Source organism: Dasypus novemcinctus, chromosome 29, assembly GCF_030445035.2.
Source record: "Dasypus novemcinctus isolate mDasNov1 chromosome 29, mDasNov1.1.hap2, whole genome shotgun sequence".
In the NCBI taxonomy this organism is placed as follows: domain Eukaryota; kingdom Metazoa; phylum Chordata; class Mammalia; order Cingulata; family Dasypodidae; genus Dasypus; species Dasypus novemcinctus.
In genome coordinates, this window is record NC_080701.1 from 1,132,389 (window position 1) to 1,152,968 (window position 20,580).

The 20,580-nt window shown below is 52.7% G+C and overlaps 1 protein-coding gene and 1 long non-coding RNA gene across 3 annotated transcripts in view; one reads left to right on the plus strand and one right to left on the minus strand.

Moving 5' to 3' along the window:
- Positions 1-2,240: 2,240 nt before the first annotated feature.
- LOC139437834 (uncharacterized) lies at positions 2,241-15,364 on the minus strand. The gene is made up of 2 exons (XR_011647742.1): positions 14,629-15,364; positions 2,241-3,111 (listed from the first exon to the last, which is right to left on the minus strand). It is a non-coding gene; the product is annotated as an uncharacterized lncRNA (long non-coding RNA).
- Positions 13,807-20,580, plus strand: part of FAM149A (family with sequence similarity 149 member A) — a 54,106-nt gene continuing 47,332 nt past the window's right edge. For both annotated transcript variants that reach the window (XR_011647740.1, XM_058289910.1), the window contains exon 1: positions 13,807-14,495. Coding sequence is in view for 1 of the 2 variants with exons in the window: in XM_058289910.1 (XP_058145893.1) it covers positions 13,822-14,495 (674 nt within the window). In the remaining variant the exon portion in view is untranslated. The remainder of the gene's footprint in view (positions 14,496-20,580) is intronic.

The following is a 20,580-nucleotide window of genomic DNA, read 5'->3' on the forward strand; positions in this document are numbered from 1 at the left end:
CCACAGGTGCGCCTCTCAAGGCCACAGGTGCGCCTCTCAAGGCCACAGGTGCGCCTCTCAAAGGCCACAGGTGCGCCTCTCAAGGCCACAGGTGCGCCTCTCAAGGCCACAGGTGCGCCTCTCAAAGGCCACAGGTGCGCCTCTCAAGGCCACAGGTGCGCCTCTCAAAGGCCACAGGTGCGTCTCTCAAGGCCACAGGTGCACCTCTCAAGGCCACAGGTGCGCCTCTCAAAGGCCACAGGTGCGCCTCTCAAGGCCACAGGTGCGCCTCTCAAAGGCCACAGGTGCGCCTCTCAAGGCCACAGGTGCACCTCTCAAGGCCACAGGTGCGTCTCTCAAAGGCCACAGGTGCGTCTCTCAAGGCCACAGGTGCACCTCTCAAGGCCACAGGTGCGCCTCTCAAGGCCACAGGTGCACCTCTCAAGGCCACAGGTGCGCCTCTCAAAGGCCACAGGTGCGCCTCTCAAAGGCCACAGGTGCGCCTCTCAAGGCCACAGGTGCGCCTCTCAAAGGCCACAGGTGCGCCTCTCAAAGGCCACAGGTGCGCCTCTCAAGGCCACAGGTGCGCCTCTCAAGGCCACAGGTGCACCTGCCCCTGAGCGGGTGAGTTTATTATTTGTTTCCGTAAGAGCACACACACTGGGAAACAGTGTCCAGTAAAACAGAGGTTGAAAGAAACTGTTTTATGGGATTTGGACTTTGGTTGGGTGATTTGGGGTAGGACTTAAGGAAGCAGAGATTCACTCTAGACTGCAGGCTGTCGGAAAGTGGGAGCCAGTTCTGCGACTGGGTATCTCAATTAATCATATGCATTTACATATATGTGGAGGGGAGACCAGTGTGAGAATGAAATAGTAATTACTAAAGAAATCGGGGCACTTATTTTAGCCGAGAGAGGAGGGCTTATGGGTTTTGTGGGTGCACAGCGCCCTTGTTTCCGGAGGTGGCCTTGGCTCTCTCGCTCTGTGTGCCAAGGTGACACTGCTGGGTTGGTGGCCCCAATAGGACAGCCTCCGTGTGAGTGACAGCAGGCCCTGCTCTCTTCTAACTGCTCAGCGCTCTCACAAAGATGCCTTTTTGGCTCCTTACAAAGGTATCTTTTATCTCAGTGAGCACTTGGGTACAAGCGATAGGAACTCAGACTTGCTTTGCCGAAAGGAAGGGTGCTTTGGGGCTCTGACCAGACCGAGCAGGGCTGCCACGAGGCGAGAAGGGGCGAGGACGCGCTCGGGCACGTCCTGCCTCCGCCTGCGGCCGCCCGTCCTTGCCGCTGTGCTCAGGGCCTCCCAGGTAGCCCAGGCTCCACCTGGCCCGACCAGGACCGGCCGGCTCTCTCAGCCCGGGTTGGGAAGATCTCAGGAAAGGTTCTGACTGACCCAGCTCGGGGCGTATTCCCGACCTAAACTGGCAGGGCGCGCACTTCCCAAGGAAAAGGGGAGCCGGGCACAGCACGGGGTCCGCTCACCCCGAGGGGCGTCGGTAACGGGCCTGTCGAGCACGCTGGATGGGTAAGACTCAAAAGGGAGCTGTGCTCGTCCTTCCTGCTCCCACAGCCCTCGGGGGAGCCTCAGGCTTATCCTGGAGCTTTTCAAACACACTGAGGCGGTGGAGCTGGGTCCAGCCTCCTGGCCCACGATTCCACTGGTGGTCACCCAAGTCCAGAATCTTACCAGTTACCTTTCCCCTTCCCCGCTGGGGCCTGTGGCACCCAGCCTGCAGAGGGGGTGACAGCTTCATCCTCTCTCCTCGACCTGGCCTTCCGCTCGCCAGCTGATGGCCTGTGCACAGCAAGAGGAGCGAGAAGAAGAGGACGGGGGCAGCGTCACTGGACGGGAACAGCCCGGCCTCAGGGCTAGGGGGGCCCAGTGACCAGCGGCTCCCCTTCCAGGGGGGTTTGGGGGCTCTTCAGAGCCCCAGCGCCTTCCCCGTGGCCCAGCCCACACCCTGGGGTCATCCGTTCCCTGGCACATTCCCTCGCGAATGCCTCGTACCTAAGGAAATGAATTTGGGCTCCCCTCACCCGTCTACCTGGCTTTCCAAACTCATCTCCCACCGTCGCCCTGGTCACCTAAGGTGATTACTATTACCTGAACCGCGTTGTGTAAAATACCAGTCTTGCAAGATGATTCCCCATAGAAGGGCTTCCTCCAATAGTAAGTGTGGGAAGCGTTGTACAGCTTTGCGTCTCTCAGCAATACATAATGCAAATCAGCATATTAAAAGACCTGTGGAACCTGATATCAAAAAGGCTGTTTTCTTTTATTTCTGAGGCATTTACTAAACTAATGTGATTGAAGGACCTTTCTTGCCGCGTCACCATGATCAACGTCCCTGAGGATGTGTTCTGCGTAACTCTCTAGGCCAGCCCGCTTTGCTGGTCTCCTGTTCCTCCCAGGAGACCTTCTCACTGCTTCACCCATCCTAGGCCTTGCGTCGCATCCCCCACGGCGCCCCTCAGTCCTTGCACCCATTTGAAGTCTCCATCGGAACCGTGCCTGCAGCAGAGCTCTTCAGTAGAACTCCAGGAGCGCGCTGTCCCTCACACTGGCCCTTCGGTGTGTGCGCCCTGCCTTTAGGAAGGACCGACGCCCGTCCCTGGAAGGACTAAACACCAGCCGCAAGGTCGGTCCCTGGAGAATGTGGGGGCATGAGAGATGCTTCCACGGGAGCACCACGCTTCGGGGAGAGTGCGCAAGGGGAGGCGCTGGGTGAAGGCTGAAGCACTTACAGGGGACAAAATTCACATTTCTTAGTAGGAATCCCAGACCTTTCCCCGGCAGGTCGGACCGTCTCGCCAGCTTCGTCTTCTGCCCCCTCTCCTGGGCCGCTGGCGCTGAATGATCATGCGCCCGCTTGGTGCCCGCTCGAGCCTGACCCTCCCAGCAGGAAGGAGCCGAGTCCTGTGGAGACCCCCTCCCTGCAGAGCAAAGCCCCTCCCAGCACTGCGCTCAGCCTCGGGCTTAGCCACGCGCGGGGCGCACTGCGTAGGCCTGGTCCTTCTCGCCACCCGGGACATGGGCGCCTGCGGCTCGGGTGCCATCGTATTCATCTCGGTCTTCTCAGTATCCGGAAGAGCAGGTGAGCAGACCCGGTCATTTTCCAAAGAAGAGGCTGTTGAAAAAGGAAATGGCAGACTGCAGCTGCGGCAACGGAAATCGGTACACGAGACCAGTAAATTTCATATCCAGCTGTTTTGTTTCTGGGAGAGAAAACAAACCAACAAAAGAGAAGTGCCCCGTCCCTGCTGACGGCCTCGGTCTACAGTCTAAGGCTCTCGTGATCTCGTGCTCTCTCTCTCCTCTTGCCTCAGCTCTAGCCAGTCCCTTGTACTTATGGAGCCACAAAATATGTGTTGGATGAATGAATAAAGGATTAATGGCTACATTTTGAACTCCACCGTCCAGAAATACCTCTGGGTTCCCAAGCTCAGCTCGACCTGTGACACTCCCATCCCTGTGCAGACACAGCTGTGTCCACTGCCCTGCTCCTTCCCTTGGCTGACCCTTGCACCACGCCAGGGTTAGGACGGTGCCAGCTCCTCCTCGGGCCGAGCTGGGGAGCCGCGCCTTGGGGTGCCTCGTGCTCCTGGCGAGGAACATCCTCTCTTAAGCAGTGGGAGTGGCTGTGAGGAGCCCAAGCAGGTGTAGCCGGACGTCTAGCTGCAGGTGCAGAATCCGCCCGACGAGGGCCTCGGTCCTGCCGAGTGACCTCCGAGGGGCCCCTGTCAGCCTCTGCGCTCACTTTGCCTCCTGGCGGGAAGGGGTCTCAGGCGCTGCTGCGGCTGGTCTGGGTGGGCGGCAACCACAGCCGTGGCCGAAGTGGGTCAGGGAGGCCTCCTTCCCGGGACACGCTGCCCGGCCCGGGGAGAGCGGCTCCCTCCACACAGCCCAGCTCCCCGGCCTGGCAGCCGGCCACGCACAGCCTCTTCCGAGGGGAGCTCGGGGGGCGTCGTGGTCCGACACCTGGGTGTGCTCCCCGTTTCCAGGTGCTGCCAGAAAGGAGCCCGCGGCCCTGCCCCTCGCCAGCCCCCACGCGCCCCCCTGGGAGCCAACAATGGCAGAAAGGGGGGGAGGATCAGACCCGGCCCGGCCTGGGGGCGGCCACCTGGAGTGCCCATGCGTCTGGGCAGGGCGGATTCCCGGGAATGCTTGCCGGGGTGCCCAGGGCACATTATTAACTTTAAAGGCAGATCAGCCGTTGCAGACCGTGCCTCCATCTTCCTTCTGCCCCTTTTATTTCCCTGGATGCACCTTAAATTTATTTTTATTGCTATATTCTCCTTAAGCTATATCCCAAAGTGGAGGCTTACTTACCAGAAAAACACTAACACTAAAAAGAGCCGTGTTTGGGGAAATTTTACGAAGACCCCAACTTATGCCTTGAGCACTGCATGGGCACTTGGGGTCACCCCGTTCTGTGAACACCAATGGGCACAATCGGGGAGAAGAGGCGGGGAAGGGCCAGGGACCCGGGGGAGAAGGCGTTTCCCGGCTTCCTGTCCAGGCTGACCTGGAGGACGGCCAGGTGTGTGGACACAACAAGCACCATCTGGGCAGAGGATGCGAGACCCCGTTGGAGGGGTCCACCCCAGGGAGGTGGCGCAGAAGCCACCGAGGGAGCAATCCTGGGGGCCCCTGCAGGCCAGGGAAGTGCCACAGGCGCCGTCCAGGGGCTGGGGACTCCGGGGCCACCGCTGAGTCCAGCCCTGATGCCTGGGGACGCTGCCATCTCCCACCTGGAGGAGAGCCGGTGGAGCCTGCGGCTGAGAGGCCAACAAGAGGGGCAAGGACAGCGTCCCCCGGGAAGAGGGGGGCTGCAGCAGAGGGCCGAGTGGGGTTTCTCTTCAGCGAATGTCACTTCCCGAACGCGCTGGCTGGACGAGCCGTGGACGCTGAAGGTGCAGCTCCAGGGCAGGCCGGCTGAGGAGCGCCGCCTGCTGGCCGGCTGGGACAAGGCGGCTCCCGGGTCTCTCCCAAGCGCCGTAGTCCTGGTCGACCTGCACAGCCCTGCCGGCTTCTAGAGGGCAGTATTGAAGTTTAGAAAAATGTATACTAAAAGCCAAAGAAGAGCTGTGCTATAAAGCCCCAGGCAAGTGAGAGAAAGGGATCAGCAGAGCAAATCGCCAACACAGGCAGGTGCCGGGGTGTCAGGAGACGACAACAGCCTACACTAAGGAACGGCAGCCTTGGCCCAGCCAAGGGGCAAGGATCCCGACGAGGCTCAGGATTCAAGACAACCGGTAACCGATGTGCAACCAAACCTCCTCAAACAATTTAAGGAGATGAAGGGAAATGCAGCTGAAGAGATAAAGGATATTAAGATTGCCAGGACGAGGCCCCATCCCTCGTCCCCATAACAGCCATGACCTGCAGAAGCTGCAAGTTTATTATTAACCTGCCCCATTGTGGAAGGGCGACCAGCGTTTACTCAGAAGGAGCCACGTCCCGTGACATAGAACAGCCCCTGTCCAGAGCCCACGTGTCCAGATACAGTTCATTTCCTCCCAAGAATAGACAAAGGAGCCACATGGCCCACCGACCCGTCCCGCATCCCGAGAACCCACTGGTCACCCTGCCAGTGCAGGCACTGCCCCTAGCCCACCGCACCCAGCCATACCTACGGGCCCTCGGGTCTTACCCAAGCCCCAACCCACGCCCACTGACTAAACGTGTTCCCGCCTGAAGACGAACTGCATAAATTCATGACAGCCTCTGCCAGGGGCGGGCTGAAGTTCCTCTTCAGATCTCTGCCGTGCTGTTGGGGGGGCCGAGGTTTATTCTTCAGACCTCCTCCGTCCGCAGAGCTTCCCAATAAATCCTTGCCTGCAATCGCTGGTCTCCACGTCCCAATTGTCTCACCCTGACATCTAACAAAGATGACTCTGTGTAAGCATAAAGAACAACTTGAAAGTCTCCAAAAAAAAAAAAGCAGCAGAGCTTATGGGAATGCAAGTCACAATGGCTGAGAGTAAAAATATATTATAGGCACATAATAGCAGATCTGACATGTGAGAAGAAGGAATAAGTGAATTTGAAGATAGCACATTTGAAATGGAAAAGACAGAAGAAATAGAGAAAGGAATGGAAAAAATTAAACAGGGTCTCAGGAAACTGAATGACAACATGAAACGCATAAACATACGCATTATAGATATCCCAGATGGCGAAGAGAATGGAAAAGGAGTAGAGAGAGTATTTGAGAAAATACTGACTTAAAATTTTTCAACCCGTATGAAAGACATGAATATTATCAATATTCAGGAAGGACAACACACCTCAAACAACTAAATCCTAATAGACCTGCTCCGAGACATCAGACTGTCACAGTCCAAAAAGAAAGAGAAGGTTTTGAAAGCAGCAAGAGAAGAGAAATGTTTTACTTACAAGAGAGACTTAGTAAGGCTAAGTGCCGATCTCTCCTTAGAAACCGTGGAGGCAGGAAGGCAGAGGTACAATATACTGAAGACACTGAAAGAGAAAATCTGCCAGCCAAGGACGCTTTATCCAACAAACTATCCTTCAAAACTGAAAGTGAGTTTAAAGTCTTTACAGACAAACCAAAACTGAGATTATGTTACCAAGAGTTCAGATCTACAAGAGATATTAAAAATTTCCTGAAAAGAAAAGACAAGAGTGAGAGGCCTGGAGAAGAGTGTAGAAATGAAGATTACACATAAAAGAAACTGAAAGGGTGAAAAGAGAGACAATAGTAAGATATGACAACAGAATGCCAAGGGATAAAATGGATGAAGTAAGAAATGCCTTTACAGTATTAACACTGAATGTGTGAATTGAGCTCCCCCAATTAAAAGGCATAGACTGATAGAATGGATAAAAAAACAGCAGCCATCTATGTGTTGTCTACTAGAGACTTATCTTAGCTGCAAGGACACAACTAGGCTGAATGTGAAAGGTTGGGAAAAGATATTATGTGCTGTATTAGTCAGCTGAAGGGGTGCTGATGCAAAATACCAGAAATTGGATGGTTTTTGTAAAGGGTATTTAGTTGGGGCAGGAGCTTACAGATACCAGGCCATGAAGCATAAGTCACTTCCCTCACCAAAGCCTATTTGGAGCAAGATGGCTGCCAACAGCTGCGAGGGTTCAGGCTTCCTGGGTTCCTACATTCCTGGGGCTTGCTTTTCTCTGGGTTCATGTTTCCTTCCTTCCTGGGGCTGGCTTCTCTTTCCTCTGGGTGCTGACTTCCTGGGTCTTTAGCATCAGACTCTAACATCAGAAACCCACAACTCTGTCCTTTGCCATGCCTTTTATCTGTGAATATCCACCCACCAAGGGGCAGGGACTCAATGCCCTAATGACATGGCCCAATTAAAGCCCTAATCATAACTCAGTCAGGCCCCTAATCATAACTCAACTAGGAATATGGGATGAAATAAATTTTAAATGCAAAGTTGTTATGAGAGATGAAGTAGGCCACTATATATTAATAAAAAGGACAATTTACCAAGAAGAAGTAACAATAATAAATATTAATGCACCTAATATAGGTACACAAAAATACATAAGACAAACACTGGTAAAATGGGAGGGAGAAATAAATGTCTATACAATAATAGTTGGAGATTCAACTCTCCATTCTCAGCATTAGATAGAACATCTGGACAGAGGCTAAGTAAGGAAACTGTGAGCTTGAGTAATATCATAAATGAACTTGGCCTATCAGACATTTATCGAGCATTACACTCCAAACAGCAGGCTCTGCATTCTTCTCAAGTACTCACAGAGCTTCCTCCAGGACAGGCCACATGGTGGACACAAGTCAGATCTCAATAAATTTAAAAACACTGAAATTATAGAAAACACTTCCTCTGATCATAATGGAATTAAGTTGGAAATTAATAACAGGCATATAAAGGGGATAGCTGCAAATACATGGAGATTAAGCAATACATTCTTAATCAGTGGCTTGAAGAAATTACAAAAGAAATCAGTAAATACAAAGCATATGGGAGATAGCAGGGTGATGCTTAGGGGAAATTTATAGCTCTCAATCCTTATATTGAAAAAGAAGAAAGGACTAGAATCAAAGATATAAATACACACTTGAAGGGACTAAAAAAAGAACAGCAAACCAATCCCAAAGCAAGCAGAAACAAAGAAATAATAAAGATCAGAGCAGAAATAAAGGAAATGGAGAGAAAAACAGGAGAGACAGCCAACAGCAGTAAGAGCTGGCTCTTGGAGAACCACGTCCCTCGCTGCCGACGGTTTCGGGGTGGGCTCCTGAGTTAGTGCCTGTCCATGAGCTCCCGCGGCACGGCGGCCTAACAGCCGGCCGGAGGACTTCTCTCCTTGCTGTGAGGAGCAGTGGACGAGGCGAGCACCTTTCTTCTTGCTGTGGATACAGTTCTTTGAAGGTGACCTCTTGGGACCACGAGGAAACACGCTGACAACGAGTGAATGAAAAGAGAGAAAACGTCTTGAGTCCTCAGTGGTACTGGTAATTCCTGGCCTCAGTCCTAGACGCAGCAAACTGGCACTCCCTGCTCTGAGATCGTGAAGGGTCTCGAGGGCGAAGCTGCTGCGGTGAGGGCGAGCTCTGTCCCCAGGCGCTGGGCGCCCTCAGCTGCGCCCTGGGGTGGTCTCTGCCCTCTCCACTTCACCACGGCTGCTGCTCTCCCAGCCATCGCCTGCCCGTCCTCGCTGTGATCTAAGGCTGCTCACTGATCTGTTTAACATCTGTTCTTCTCGTCTTAATGCTCTTCCCTCTTTAGAACCCAGAGCTCTTAATTGAATAGCAAGAAAATTTGCCCGAAGTGACATATAAATTTGGGGTTGTTCTGTTCGATTCTGTTGTGTTTTAACACATAGGTATTTGAACATATTCAAACAGTACAAAATGGATAAAGCTGGAAGTAAACGTGGCTCTTATTTCCAACCAGACTTTCTCCTCTGTCAACTCCTCAGCGTTGCACGTGGTGAAAGCTGCCACCCACTGCAAGCTGCCCGTGTGCCAGGCTGTGCTCTAATTACCTTGCACGGACTCGTTAGTTCAGCTCTCAAAAGGTACTGCTATGGAGGCGCATGCAGTTATCCCTGCACTCCCGGTGAGGAGGAGAGTTGAGGTCTCCGCAAAACAGAAACTGAACCCGTTGGCTCCAGAGCCACGGTATCGCCCCCTCCCCTGCGGTGCTTAGTAAATGCAGGCTGACTCAATGAACGCCTCTCCCTGCTCAGAAGGTTTAAAGATTTTTATAATCAAATTCGATAGTCTTTCTTTGTAGATTCTGGCTTTGGCATCCTGCTAAATGAGGTCCTTTGGCTTCTTAAACAGATTAATTACACAGTTATTGTTTTAACTCCCATGTTTCCACAACATAACATTTCTTCATAGCAACGTGGCCTTAACTGCCTAATACTTGCTCAATGATGTCATAGGCTTTTTTTAAACATACATTAGAAAAGCAATCAAATTGTTAAAGAACCAAGATAAGCAGGAGAATTTTATCACGTAAAAACTGCCTTCACATCTCTAATAAAATCTATCTAAAATAAACACAGTCGCAGTTGGAAACAAGTTGCTGTGTTTTCTTGAACCTCATTGTCCTGCTTGAGCCAGATGGTTATGATATGTCACCTGAAGCTCCTGCTGTGAGAACAACCACTGATAATTAACTAAGAAGCCTGAGAGCGTTTAATAAGTGCCTGAAAGACTGCTGACAGATCTACCACAGGAGTGAAAGCTTAGCATCCTGCTAAGACTTGTTCATTATGTTTGCAATTATCAGGCCTTTCCAAGGACCTTTCAGCAAAAGGATCCTTTTTACACAGCACGCATTATGTTATGTTGTAATTTACACTCTCTCCCAGTCCATTGGGGGGGGGGGTTATACGGGAACCGCTTATATTTGTTAATATAACATTTTGTGTGATCTACGTATCTTTAAAAAAATTAAGATAATAAAAAAAAGAAAGGAAGGTAGAGAATAATTAGGGATTGTATAATATAGTGATTTTGGTGATGCAGAAAAAAAGGATCCGTTCTGCTGCTTCTCCGTGAGGCTGGCCGGTGGGACACTAGCTCCCCGTCTTAACCAACCACCAGCCCTTCCTGATTTCCGAGGTTCCCCTGTAAATCTGAGAGCCTTATTACCAGTTTGCTTTGCAGCCGACTCATCAGAGCAAAGACACCCACTGAGGGTTTGCATGGGGTGCTGAAGTACCCCAGTTAATAGAGGTGATTTGTGAAAATACGTGTTAGAGAACTCATGCAAGGCTGGACCTGGAAGAGAACGGCGCCCTCCTGGAGTTTACCAGCAGTCTTCACGTATCTGAAGAAAGGCACGGCCACGGAAGGGGAGCGGCCGGTCAGGAAGCACAGACGTTTCCAAGGTCAGCGCCGAGGGCGCCGGGCGAGGGCTGGCTGCTCCGTGAGTGCTCGCCGTGGGCCGCCCCCTTCCCCGCCGCGGGCCGCCCCCTTCCCCGCGGGCTTCCAGGTCACTTTGGTCCTAAACGTCTCTCCCAGGGTGAGAGCCGAGGCTCCACAGCCCAGACCTGCTGGTCAGCCCACCTGGGGCTTCGGTCGCTGTTGCTGCGTGAGATCAGAGAGTCTCCTCCTGGATTTGCTCAGCTGCAAGGGCGCTCGGCTTCTGGGCCTGAGAACTCAGAATGCTGCGTTGTGGAATCAAACAAGCTCCGTCCCCAGGAAGGCAGGAGAAGCAGCCAGGCTCAGCGCCGGCCCGAGGTGTGCGCCGTCAGGACGGGCTCAGGCTGCCGGCACACGGGGTTCACTCCAGGGAAGACGCGTCCTGTACTGAGAGCGACCCCAGAGAGCAAGGACTTAACATCTGTGAAGGAGAATTGAGACTTTAGGACATACACGAAAATCTCTAGGACTCGCTTGGCAATCCGAGCGAGGGCTGCAGGAAAATAATCACGCCTTCTGGCCCATCTTCCACATCGTGAAGCGACCTCGGGAAGAGCTGCAAGAAAGGAGCACTGCCAAGAGGGAAAATGCCCCAACGAGGACACCGAGGACACGAGCGGCGCCCAAAAAGGACACAGAGAACACGAGACGCGCCCAAAAAATGATACCGAGAACATGAGCAGTGCCCAAACTGGACACCGAGAACACGAGAGGTGCCCCAAAAAGGAAACCGAGAACATGAGAGGGGCCCAAAAATGACACCGAGAACACGAGAGGTGCACACAAAAGCACAGTGAGAACACGAGAGGTGCCCCAAAAGGACGCTGATAACACAAGAAGTGCCCAAAAAGGACACCGAGATCACGAGCGGTGCCCAAAAAGCAGTGAGAACACGAGACGTGCCAAAAAAGGACACCGAGAACGAGAGAAGTGCCGGGAAGGGCGTGAGAGCACGGGAGGCGGCGCTCCCCTTGGCCCCTGTGTCCTGCCTGGCCAAGCAGCAGGACTTCGCCGTGACCCTGACACTGGTCTCTAGTCTCGGGCGTGTCTGCTCCTTGTCTTTCTCCCTGAATCCGATCCTCCACTGTCCTGGCGCTTTCCCTGCTGTCTCGTGTAATCTAATCACCATCAGTATTCACACTTTCAAGCGGAAGACCTAAGGCCCATTTGGTTCAAATAAGCCCTTGTCCAAATCCACAGAAGTTGCAGACTCTGAACTAGAACCTGCTCGAGGCCTGAGTTCTGCCGGCTCGCACCTCCTCCCCAGCGCCAGGGCTCGGGGCCCTGCTTCCCTCCACCTGGCCCCCTGGTGCCTAGTGCACACCCCCCCCCCCCCCCCCCCAGTGCCCAGGGCCCTGCTCCCCTCCACCTTCCCCCCCTGGTGCCCAGTGTGCACCGCCCCCCAGCGCCCAGTGCCCAGGGCCCTGCTCCCCTCCACCTTCCCCCCCTGGTGCCCAGTGTGCACCGCCCCCAGCGCCCAGTGCCCAGGGCCCTGCTCCCCTCCACCTTCCCCCCCTGGTGCCCAGTGTGCACCGCCCCCCAGCGCCCAGGGCCCTGCTCCCCTCCACCTTCCCCCCCTGGTGCCCAGTGTGCACCGCCCCCCAGCGCCCAGGGCCCTGCTCCCCTCCACCTTCCCCCCGGTGCCCAGTGTGCACCGCCCCCCAGCGCCCAGGGCCCTGCTCCCCTCCACCTTCCCCCCCTGGTGCCCAGTGTGCACCGCCCCCCAGCGCCCAGTGCCCAGGGCCCTGCTTCCCTCCACCTCCCCCACCAGTGCCCTGGGCGCTGGCCACCTCTGGCGTGGACTCACTCCACGCGCAGGAGAACCTTCATGTGGCATCTCAGTCCTTCACACAGTCTTGACGTGGAAGAGGTCCAGGAGACGAGCATGGTGGCCATGGCGGGATGTGGGTGGCCTCACTGTGCAAATGCACCACTGCTCAGAATCCAGCCTGATGTCTCACAAAAGACTGGAGCACCTCGTCCTACATGTTACTTTACTGATTCTCCACTGGATTTGTTTCTCTTCTCCCTGCCCCAAATAGGAGTGCACATCTCCTGCGGTCCAAAGGCCACCCCTGGAGCACCAGTGGTGCCACCTCCGGCTCTCAGATTGTCCCTCTACATAAATTTCCCCAGATGAAATAAAGTGCAATTTAGTCTACTTAATAATTTTAAAAATCTCAGCACTGTATCTCCTTTGAGTTCGTATCTGGCCGGTGTGACCCTAGTCTGAGTTCCCAAGCGCCCTCCAGTAGACGGGGTATGTGGGCTCCCAGGTGCGGCTCGCAGCGCCCTCCCCTCCACGGTCCTGGGCGAGTTCCCTCCCGCTGCGCCCACCTCCTGAGCATGGCACCGAGAGGTGGGGGGGGAGGCAGCTGCTTCCACCGCCTCACCTGAGCGCAGCTTCGACCTTCTCCCCTCACCTCAGAAAGCTGACCTGCGCCCTCACTCCGGCCCGTTTGGCCTTTCAGACCTTTATCCTATTTTTTTTAATGTTACATTAAAAATTACAAGAGGTTCCCATATACCCCACGCCCTGCCACTTTTCCCTCATCAACAGCCTCTTTCATCACAGTGGCACACTCACTGCATTTGGTGAATACATTTTGGAGCACTGCTGCACTGCATGGATTATAGTTTACACTCTCCCCCAGTCCATCCAGTGGATTATGGCAGGACATACAATGTCCAGCATCTGTCCCTGCAGCACCACCCAGGACAACTCCAAGTCCTGAAAATGCCCCCACAACACGTCTCTTCTTCCCTCTCCCTACCCTCAGCAGCTACCGTGGCCACTTTCTCCACATCGGTGCTACAATTTCTTCCATTACTAGTCACAAGAGTCCCATAGTTGATATTCTTTCAGACCTTTTGTATCCAGGGTCATCCTTCCCAGGGACATGGCCAAATTCCTCTCCCCGCCCAGCGCTCACCTCGGGGGGCGAAGGGGAAACGAGCCCGCTCCTGAGAGCGTGCGCCGCGCCGGGAGCCCGCGAGCCTCCCCGGACGCAGCCCGCGGCCGCTGGGCCCAATTAGCGGGCGCCCGGCGGGGTTTGTTTAGCTTAGCAACCGCCGGCGCGTCCCGGGGCCGCGGGGGCGCGGGCCGAGCGCGCAGTCTGCACCGTGCGCTCGCCTAGCTGCCAGGCCCTCGGCGAGGGCATCTCGCCAGGCGCGGGAAGGGAAGGGGCCGCCGCCCGCAGCCGCATCGACCCCGGGGCAGAGCCGGCGACCAGGAGGCGGGTCCGCGAGGCCCTGCGGGAAGAGAGGGCTTGAGGTCCCACCAGAGCGCGCCGCGCCTCGGCTCCGCGGCGTGCGGGGTCCCGGGATCCCCGCCCGCCGCCGCGCCGGGCGCCCGGCGGTGGATGGAGCCGCGGCGCCCGGCGGGCCGCGGCCTTGGCGTCGGGGCCGCAGCGGGGACCCCTCCCAGGCCGGGGCATGAAGGTGGCCGCCTGGGACCTTGGGTCCCTCTTTGCCAAAATCTTCAAGACCTCCTCGGCGCCCCTGGCCGTCCCTGCGCCCCGCGCCCCCTCCAGCCTGTCGGGGGGCGTCGCCTCTGCAGGGCCCGCGGACTCGGACGCGGGCGGCGGCCCCGGCACAGCCCCGACCCCGGCCCCGACGCTCCTCCCCGCCCTGGCGCCCGCCTCGCCCTCCGCCTGGCGGGGTGCCGGCGCCCTGCCGCCCCCGGCGCCCGCCCCTCTCCACCCTGCGCTCGGCGCCGGCCACCCGAGGGTCCCCGCCGCGAGCCGCGCGCCCGCAGCTGCCAGGCCCCCCGGCTCGCCCGGTAGCCCGCGGGCAGCCCCCGCGCCGCCCCGGCCGCAGCCCCCGCCGCCCCCCGGCTGCGCTGCGGGCTCGCCCGCCCACCTCGAGGCCCCGGCGCGGCCGCCCCCCGGCCCTGGCGGGGTTCGGGCCGCCCCTCCGTCTGGGGGCGCGGCGACCACCCGCGGCAGCGTGGCCGCGAGCCCGAGGGACCCCCAGCCTCCCGGCCCCGCGCAGCGGGAGCCCGGCGCTCGACTCGCCCCTGGGCCGGGGCCCAAAACCCTGCTCTTCACCCTGCCCGACATCGGCGAGGAGTGGGCTTCGGACAGCGACTCCGAGGACGGCGCGGCCGCGTGAGTACCCCTGGGCGCGCGGACTCCCCGGACGCCCCCGCCGCAGCGCCTGCCCCGCGCTCCCGGCCCCCCTGCCGCCGCCCGCGCCTCTCCCGCGTCCTCCCTCGTGGCTTTCGGGTCTGCGCCGACTTACCCCGGGACGTGGTCCAGCTCAGCCTTCCCGGGGCTAAGCCCCTGCTGTTATCCGCGGAGAGGGCGGGCGAAGGAAGCTGGAGGCCGCGTCTGGACCGCGTAGACGCGTCAGCCGGGACTAAACGAGCGCAGAGCCCCCCTGCGAGCCTGGAAACCGGGCAGGTGCAGGCACTCGCGGCACGCGGGCAGCGCCCGGTCAAGAGGCCCCGAAACGGCCCACCGTCCTGTCCTTAGTGCAGGGGCCGCGTTCCCTTATGCGTCATCTCGTCTAACGTCAGGCCACGCGTGGACTCGGTGACGCCGAGGCCACTTGTGCTCACACACGCTCGGGGCCTCGCGCTCCTCCGGCCTGCGGGGCTGGAAACCTCGCTGACCCTGCGGGAACGACCTCCGGGTCGGGAGCCCTTCCTTAGGCACACACCTCTTCGCTCTCTCCCACCAAGAGAGGGCATGAAAGCACCAGCCTTGTAGTGGGAACTTCAGAACTAAAGTGGATTCTGTTCTAATGAGCAGTGCGCACAGCTAGTCCTAAATGTGCACAAGCCGTTTTACCCTTCAGAATTCTGGGGACCAGAAGGAGCCCCTCGCCGATGGCGGCTCTCCCTTTCATCCAGTGAGGGAAGGAGAGTGAGGCCTAATAGCGCAGCTGCTTCCTCAGCCACCCACGGAAAAGAAATCCCCACTGGAATTCTCGCAATAAGACTGACCCAAGCCCATTCACAATTTAAATGATTGCATTTTTGCAAAACTGCATGACATTAATCTCGAGGTTGAAATAAACAGTTAAGTAATATTATTGTTTCTTTTCACTGAGACTATTTTATTACGAACTGTAGTAATCAACCGATTAATGATCAATTAATCAATTGATCAATTATTTTCCTTAGTTAAAAATCTACTGTGTTTTTAGTAAGTGGCTAGAAAATAAATGTCTAAGGAATTAGACCTTTGTTTTTGGCTACTGGTCCTTAACATTTATGCAATTAATGTTTCATGAGAAAACAGATCTACAGGCTGACCTTAAAACGTAGTCTTGGTGCTTTTTACAAATAGGACTGGATTACACAGCAAGGCTGCTGAAAGAACTGCTGTTGGTTTCACTTCTTCAGCATTTTAGCCCATGTTTCTATTATTCAAGATTTTAATAGATGTTTTTTGGAATGACACTGTACTTGGCATTATTTTCGGAAGATACAATGCTGTATTAACAAATGATCCTATTTTACTGAGAGGGAAGGCTTTAAATTTTAGATACTTGCCAAACCCCCTAGGCATAGCATTTTGCTTTTTAAATATACAACTACTCATATTTTCTTTCTTTCCTTATATCCCATTTCTTTTTAAATCCCTGCAATTTATAAAGGAGTAAAAGAGAAGGAAGAAAGAATCAAGGTGATTTTGTCCTTTAATACTATACACCTTTCACACCTTGATGTATATATATTTTTTCTCTCCTGGATTTCTGCTGTGGCTATTTATAACACTGAATAAGCAAACATTATAAGAAAATGTATTTAGATGATGTCCCTACCATCTCATCTGCTAGTCAGCAGGCAGCTGCTGCTGAATGTTAGCATTTTTGGCTAAGATTAAAATCAAGTACTTAGTTTTCAAAAGCCTGGGGTCTCAGAAGGAAACGGTGGTGAGAGCAGTAGGATGGGGGAAAATAGTTTCCAGAGAAAATGCACACACGTGTTTAAAATGTGAACAAATCCTGAAGAAATGTGATCCAATGGTAGAGCCATTCAAGTCAGTGATAATGGAAAATCCTCCTTTGCAGTTTAAACATTTTAAAAGATAACCCAAGCACTCTGCATTTGACCTGATTTCATACTTTGCTCTTTTTAAAACTTAACTATAAAGTCAATTTGAGTGTGAAATGTGCAAACCTCCTTCCAGTTCAGGGGCTGTTTTTCCAAAGATGCTGTGGAGCAGCGTGAGTTTTGATCTGTGAACTCTGGGTGAGATAAAGCCATGTGTGGCCCCCAAGGAAGAGGTCACGGTCTTTTTCATACCACAGGTGTACTGGCGGCCACACCTGAACCAGAGGCCAAGAAGGCCGAGCGCTCCTTCCCAGCCCATCTCTGGCACCCCCAGATAGGGCTACAGTGTTTTCCCCTTCTCCTCTCCCCTGTGTATCTTATTGCTGTGTGGCTCCTCACTTACACTGTGTTTCAGCCACACTCATCTCTTCATCACGTCCTTTTGTACTTCTGGTTTTTAACCACGTGATGATCACCTTGTACAAAGGTCATATTCTGTTCTGTAAGAATTCCTAGTAGTAGGTAGCTAGAGGGATAGAAGGATAGATACATGCTGTACATGCAAGTTGGTAGACTGTAAGCATCCTATATGTTTTGTAAGTTATAGCTGATAGTACACAGTGGTTGCTTTTTTGAATGGTTGAGTTCCATTGGTAAGACATGCTGGTGTGGAAACGTTAAGCAGCTGTCTGCAGCTTTGTCAGTGAAACCACCTGGAGGGACTCACCTCCATTCGCCCATCATGAGGCAGCATGGCGGAGCTGTTAAGCCTATGGATCCTGGAAATCAAACAAGTTGTATCCCAACCTCAATCTTGCTAGCTATGGAAATCTGCACAAGTTATTCAGATCTTCTGAACTGTGGATTCTCCTCCTCGATGAAATGGAGATAATAATACTTTCCTCATAGGGATGTTTCAAAAATTAAGTGAAATAATGTACGAAGTACCTAACATACTAAAAAAATGCTAAAAAAGAAAAAAGTTAACTATGATTATGTGCTTCTTGGCACAGAAATGAAAATTAGGAGCTTCTTTCTTAAAGCATGCATTCCTGGAGAAAGAAAGAGTGGGAGAAAAAAGGATTCATTTGTGTTTATAATGTGGTTATAATAAATGCTATCTTTTTTCAGTTATTTGAGAGAACAAGCTACAGTACATTCTCATCCTTCATTATTATTCTCCCTGCACGATTTGCCTAAGATAAGTGAGCTTAATTAGCATCACCAGTGAGTGGAGGGAACTCTGTCTACACCCCTGGGCATAGCTTTTAATTTTTTGAGATAGTTCAGAATTATCAGTCATATCATAAACACACAGAGCTGGCCCTTTGCATAGCTAGAGCCATTCCTGCCCTTAATTCTGTGATTTATACTCACATCTCATATGTTCCTTTGCAGCGCTGTATGCTCTTTGCTTGTCCTGTAGCCCTTATAGCAGTATGTGTTCAAAAAAGACATTCAACAAATATTTATTAAATGAATAGACAAGTGGAATTCTTTTCTTCTTCCCAAAACCTACCATCCTGGCTTCCTAATTCTATAAAAATCTAGACACAATTCAAAGTCTCTTCTTTGAAAATAATTTTTTTTTTGTTTTGTTGTCTTGGAGTTTTCCCAGAGTTAATAAGGCTTCCTGCTGGGATTCTCGATTCCTCCAGGATGAATGCTGAGCTCAGGATACAAGTGTCATCTGACTCTTTGTGTTACAGTCATGTGACTGTTACCTTAATTAAAAACAGTAATGCATTTGACTTGACCACACATGTCCAGCTCTTGCTTAAATGCCAGAAAACGTTTTTGTTCTTACTGTTCAATGTATTCCTTTTTAGCTTTAAATTATCTTCTTTGTTTTATTTAAAATCTCAAAACTTGTACTTGAACTAGTAGTTACATTTTTCTGCTGTGTATTTAAATAAGAACACATTTAAATTTTTTCTAATATAAGAGCCTGCTACATAATGACAATCTTATGAGGTGATATTATTCTCCTTATATTGCAGATTAAGAAATTGAGACTCATGGAGATTGAATTTCCCAAGGAAATAGTCTTTGAAAGCAGTACAGCTGGGATTTGAGTCCTTTATAATTCTGCAATTGCAATAGCTAATTTAAATTAGCATGGTTTTTAGAGCCTAGATTTGGAGTTATATTGACTGTGATTGAAATCTCACTGAATAATTTTTCTTGAGGCAATAGAATATTAAGAATGCCTGTTAGCTATTACCTTGGGTATCTTATTTAATCTCTTTAAGACTTACTTTCTCACCCATAAAATGGGAATTTTAAAAAAGCAGTTAATTTTGAGTGGGGTCCAGAACAAGAGGAGTCTGTGTGACAGGTCCAGGCTGCTGTGCCAGCTGCACTGCCACGTGGGCCAAATGATCCAGCAGATCCAATGTGCTGGAAGTTTCCGTGGCAAACAGAGATGCCATCTGCAGCCTTTGGCATGTCCCTGTAGGAGAATCACAACACAGAAACTTAGATTTTGGAGCAACGCCCTGCCATCCTCTGCAGATAACGACTCCCCTTTTTTGAAAACAGCTTTTGGCCTGCTACTGGGCCTTAGTAGAGCCTGAATGCTTAGCCATGGGCCATCAAGTCACCATGCGACCTGAGCTGCCTCTCATGAGCTGGGTATTGTCTCACCCACCAAACCATACAGTTGGGCGAGCACAGCATCACTCCACAATAAAGCGGAAGTGGTGTATATGGGACAGGGCTCGAGCGGATCCTGAAGGCACGAGTAAGTTACTTGAGGAAGTGGCCCAAATGCCCATGTCACCACCCCTGCCATGTTACCTGCTCTTTCCCAGCCCACAGCTTTGCCCTCTTGGGGAGTCCCTTGAAATCAGTTGATTGAGGAAGAGAAAACTTGGATCTGGTTTACAGATGGTTCTGCACAATATGCAGGTACCATCTGAAAGTGGACAGCTGCAGCACTGCAGCCCCTTTCTGGGACATCCCTGAAGGACAGTGGTGAGGGCAAATCCTCCCAGTGGGCAGAACGTCGAGCAGTGGCACCTGGTTGTTTGTTTTGCTTGGGAGAAGCAATGGCCAGAGACGCATTTGTGCACTGATTCGTGGGCTGTTGCCAATGGTTTGGCTGGATGTCCAGGGACTTGAAAGGGACATGATTGGAAAATTGGTGACAAAGAGGTCTGGGGAAGAGATATATGAATAGACTTTCTGAGTGAACAAAAAACATGAAAATATTTGTGTCCCACATGAATGCTTACCAGAGGGTGACTTCAGCAGAGGAAGATTTTAGTAATTAAGTGGATAAGGTTGCTTGTGGCTGGCACTCAGCCTCTTTCCCCAGCCCCTCCTGTCATTGCCCAGTGGGCTCATGAACAAAGTGGCCATGGAGGCGGGGACGGAGGTCATTCATGGGCTCAGCAACACGGACTTCCCCTCACCAAGGCTGACCTGGCTACAGCCACTGCTGAGTGCCCAGCAGCAGAGACCCACACTCAGCTCCTGATATGGCACCATTCCCCGGGGTGACCAGCCTGCTACCTGGAGGCAGGTTGACTGCATTGGACCACTTCCACCATGGAAGGGGTAGTGATTTGTTCTAACTGGAACAGACACATACTCTGGATATGGATTTACCTCCCCTGCCTGCTATGCTCCTTCCAAAACTATGTGTGTAAATTTCTCCCGATGGTGCCTGATACATAAGCACTTCTAAATAATACCTATTACTCTTAGTTTATAATACGCAATATTCTAAATATAGCTTACATATATCACCCACAATCAGCATCCTTTGTATAAAGTGCCATTTGTTGCTATGATCTGCAGTGATGGTCAATGTTATTTTCCCCCCAATGATTGCCAACTTGTATTTAACAAATATCCATCCTAAGATAGGGAGCTAGGCGTCTTGAGTGATCGGAGGAAGGCTTGGATGTAGTAGACCTTTTCATTGAAGAGTAGAAACCAGATGAAGGGCTCAGGAAATGTTTCAGATGAAGCTGCCCTAGAGGGATTTGCTCCTAAAGTACATGTGAAATCGGGACATGTGTAGACTTTGAGGTTGGAGTTTGGGAGGACCTTCTAGGAGAATAAAGTTGTGTGAGTGAAAGCACAGAGGTACCAAAGTCCATGCCTCCAGGAGAATTCCTTAGGAGCACAGCGCTTGTCAAAATGGGTGGAGAGAAAAGTGGAAAGAGCCTTGGATGCCAGGC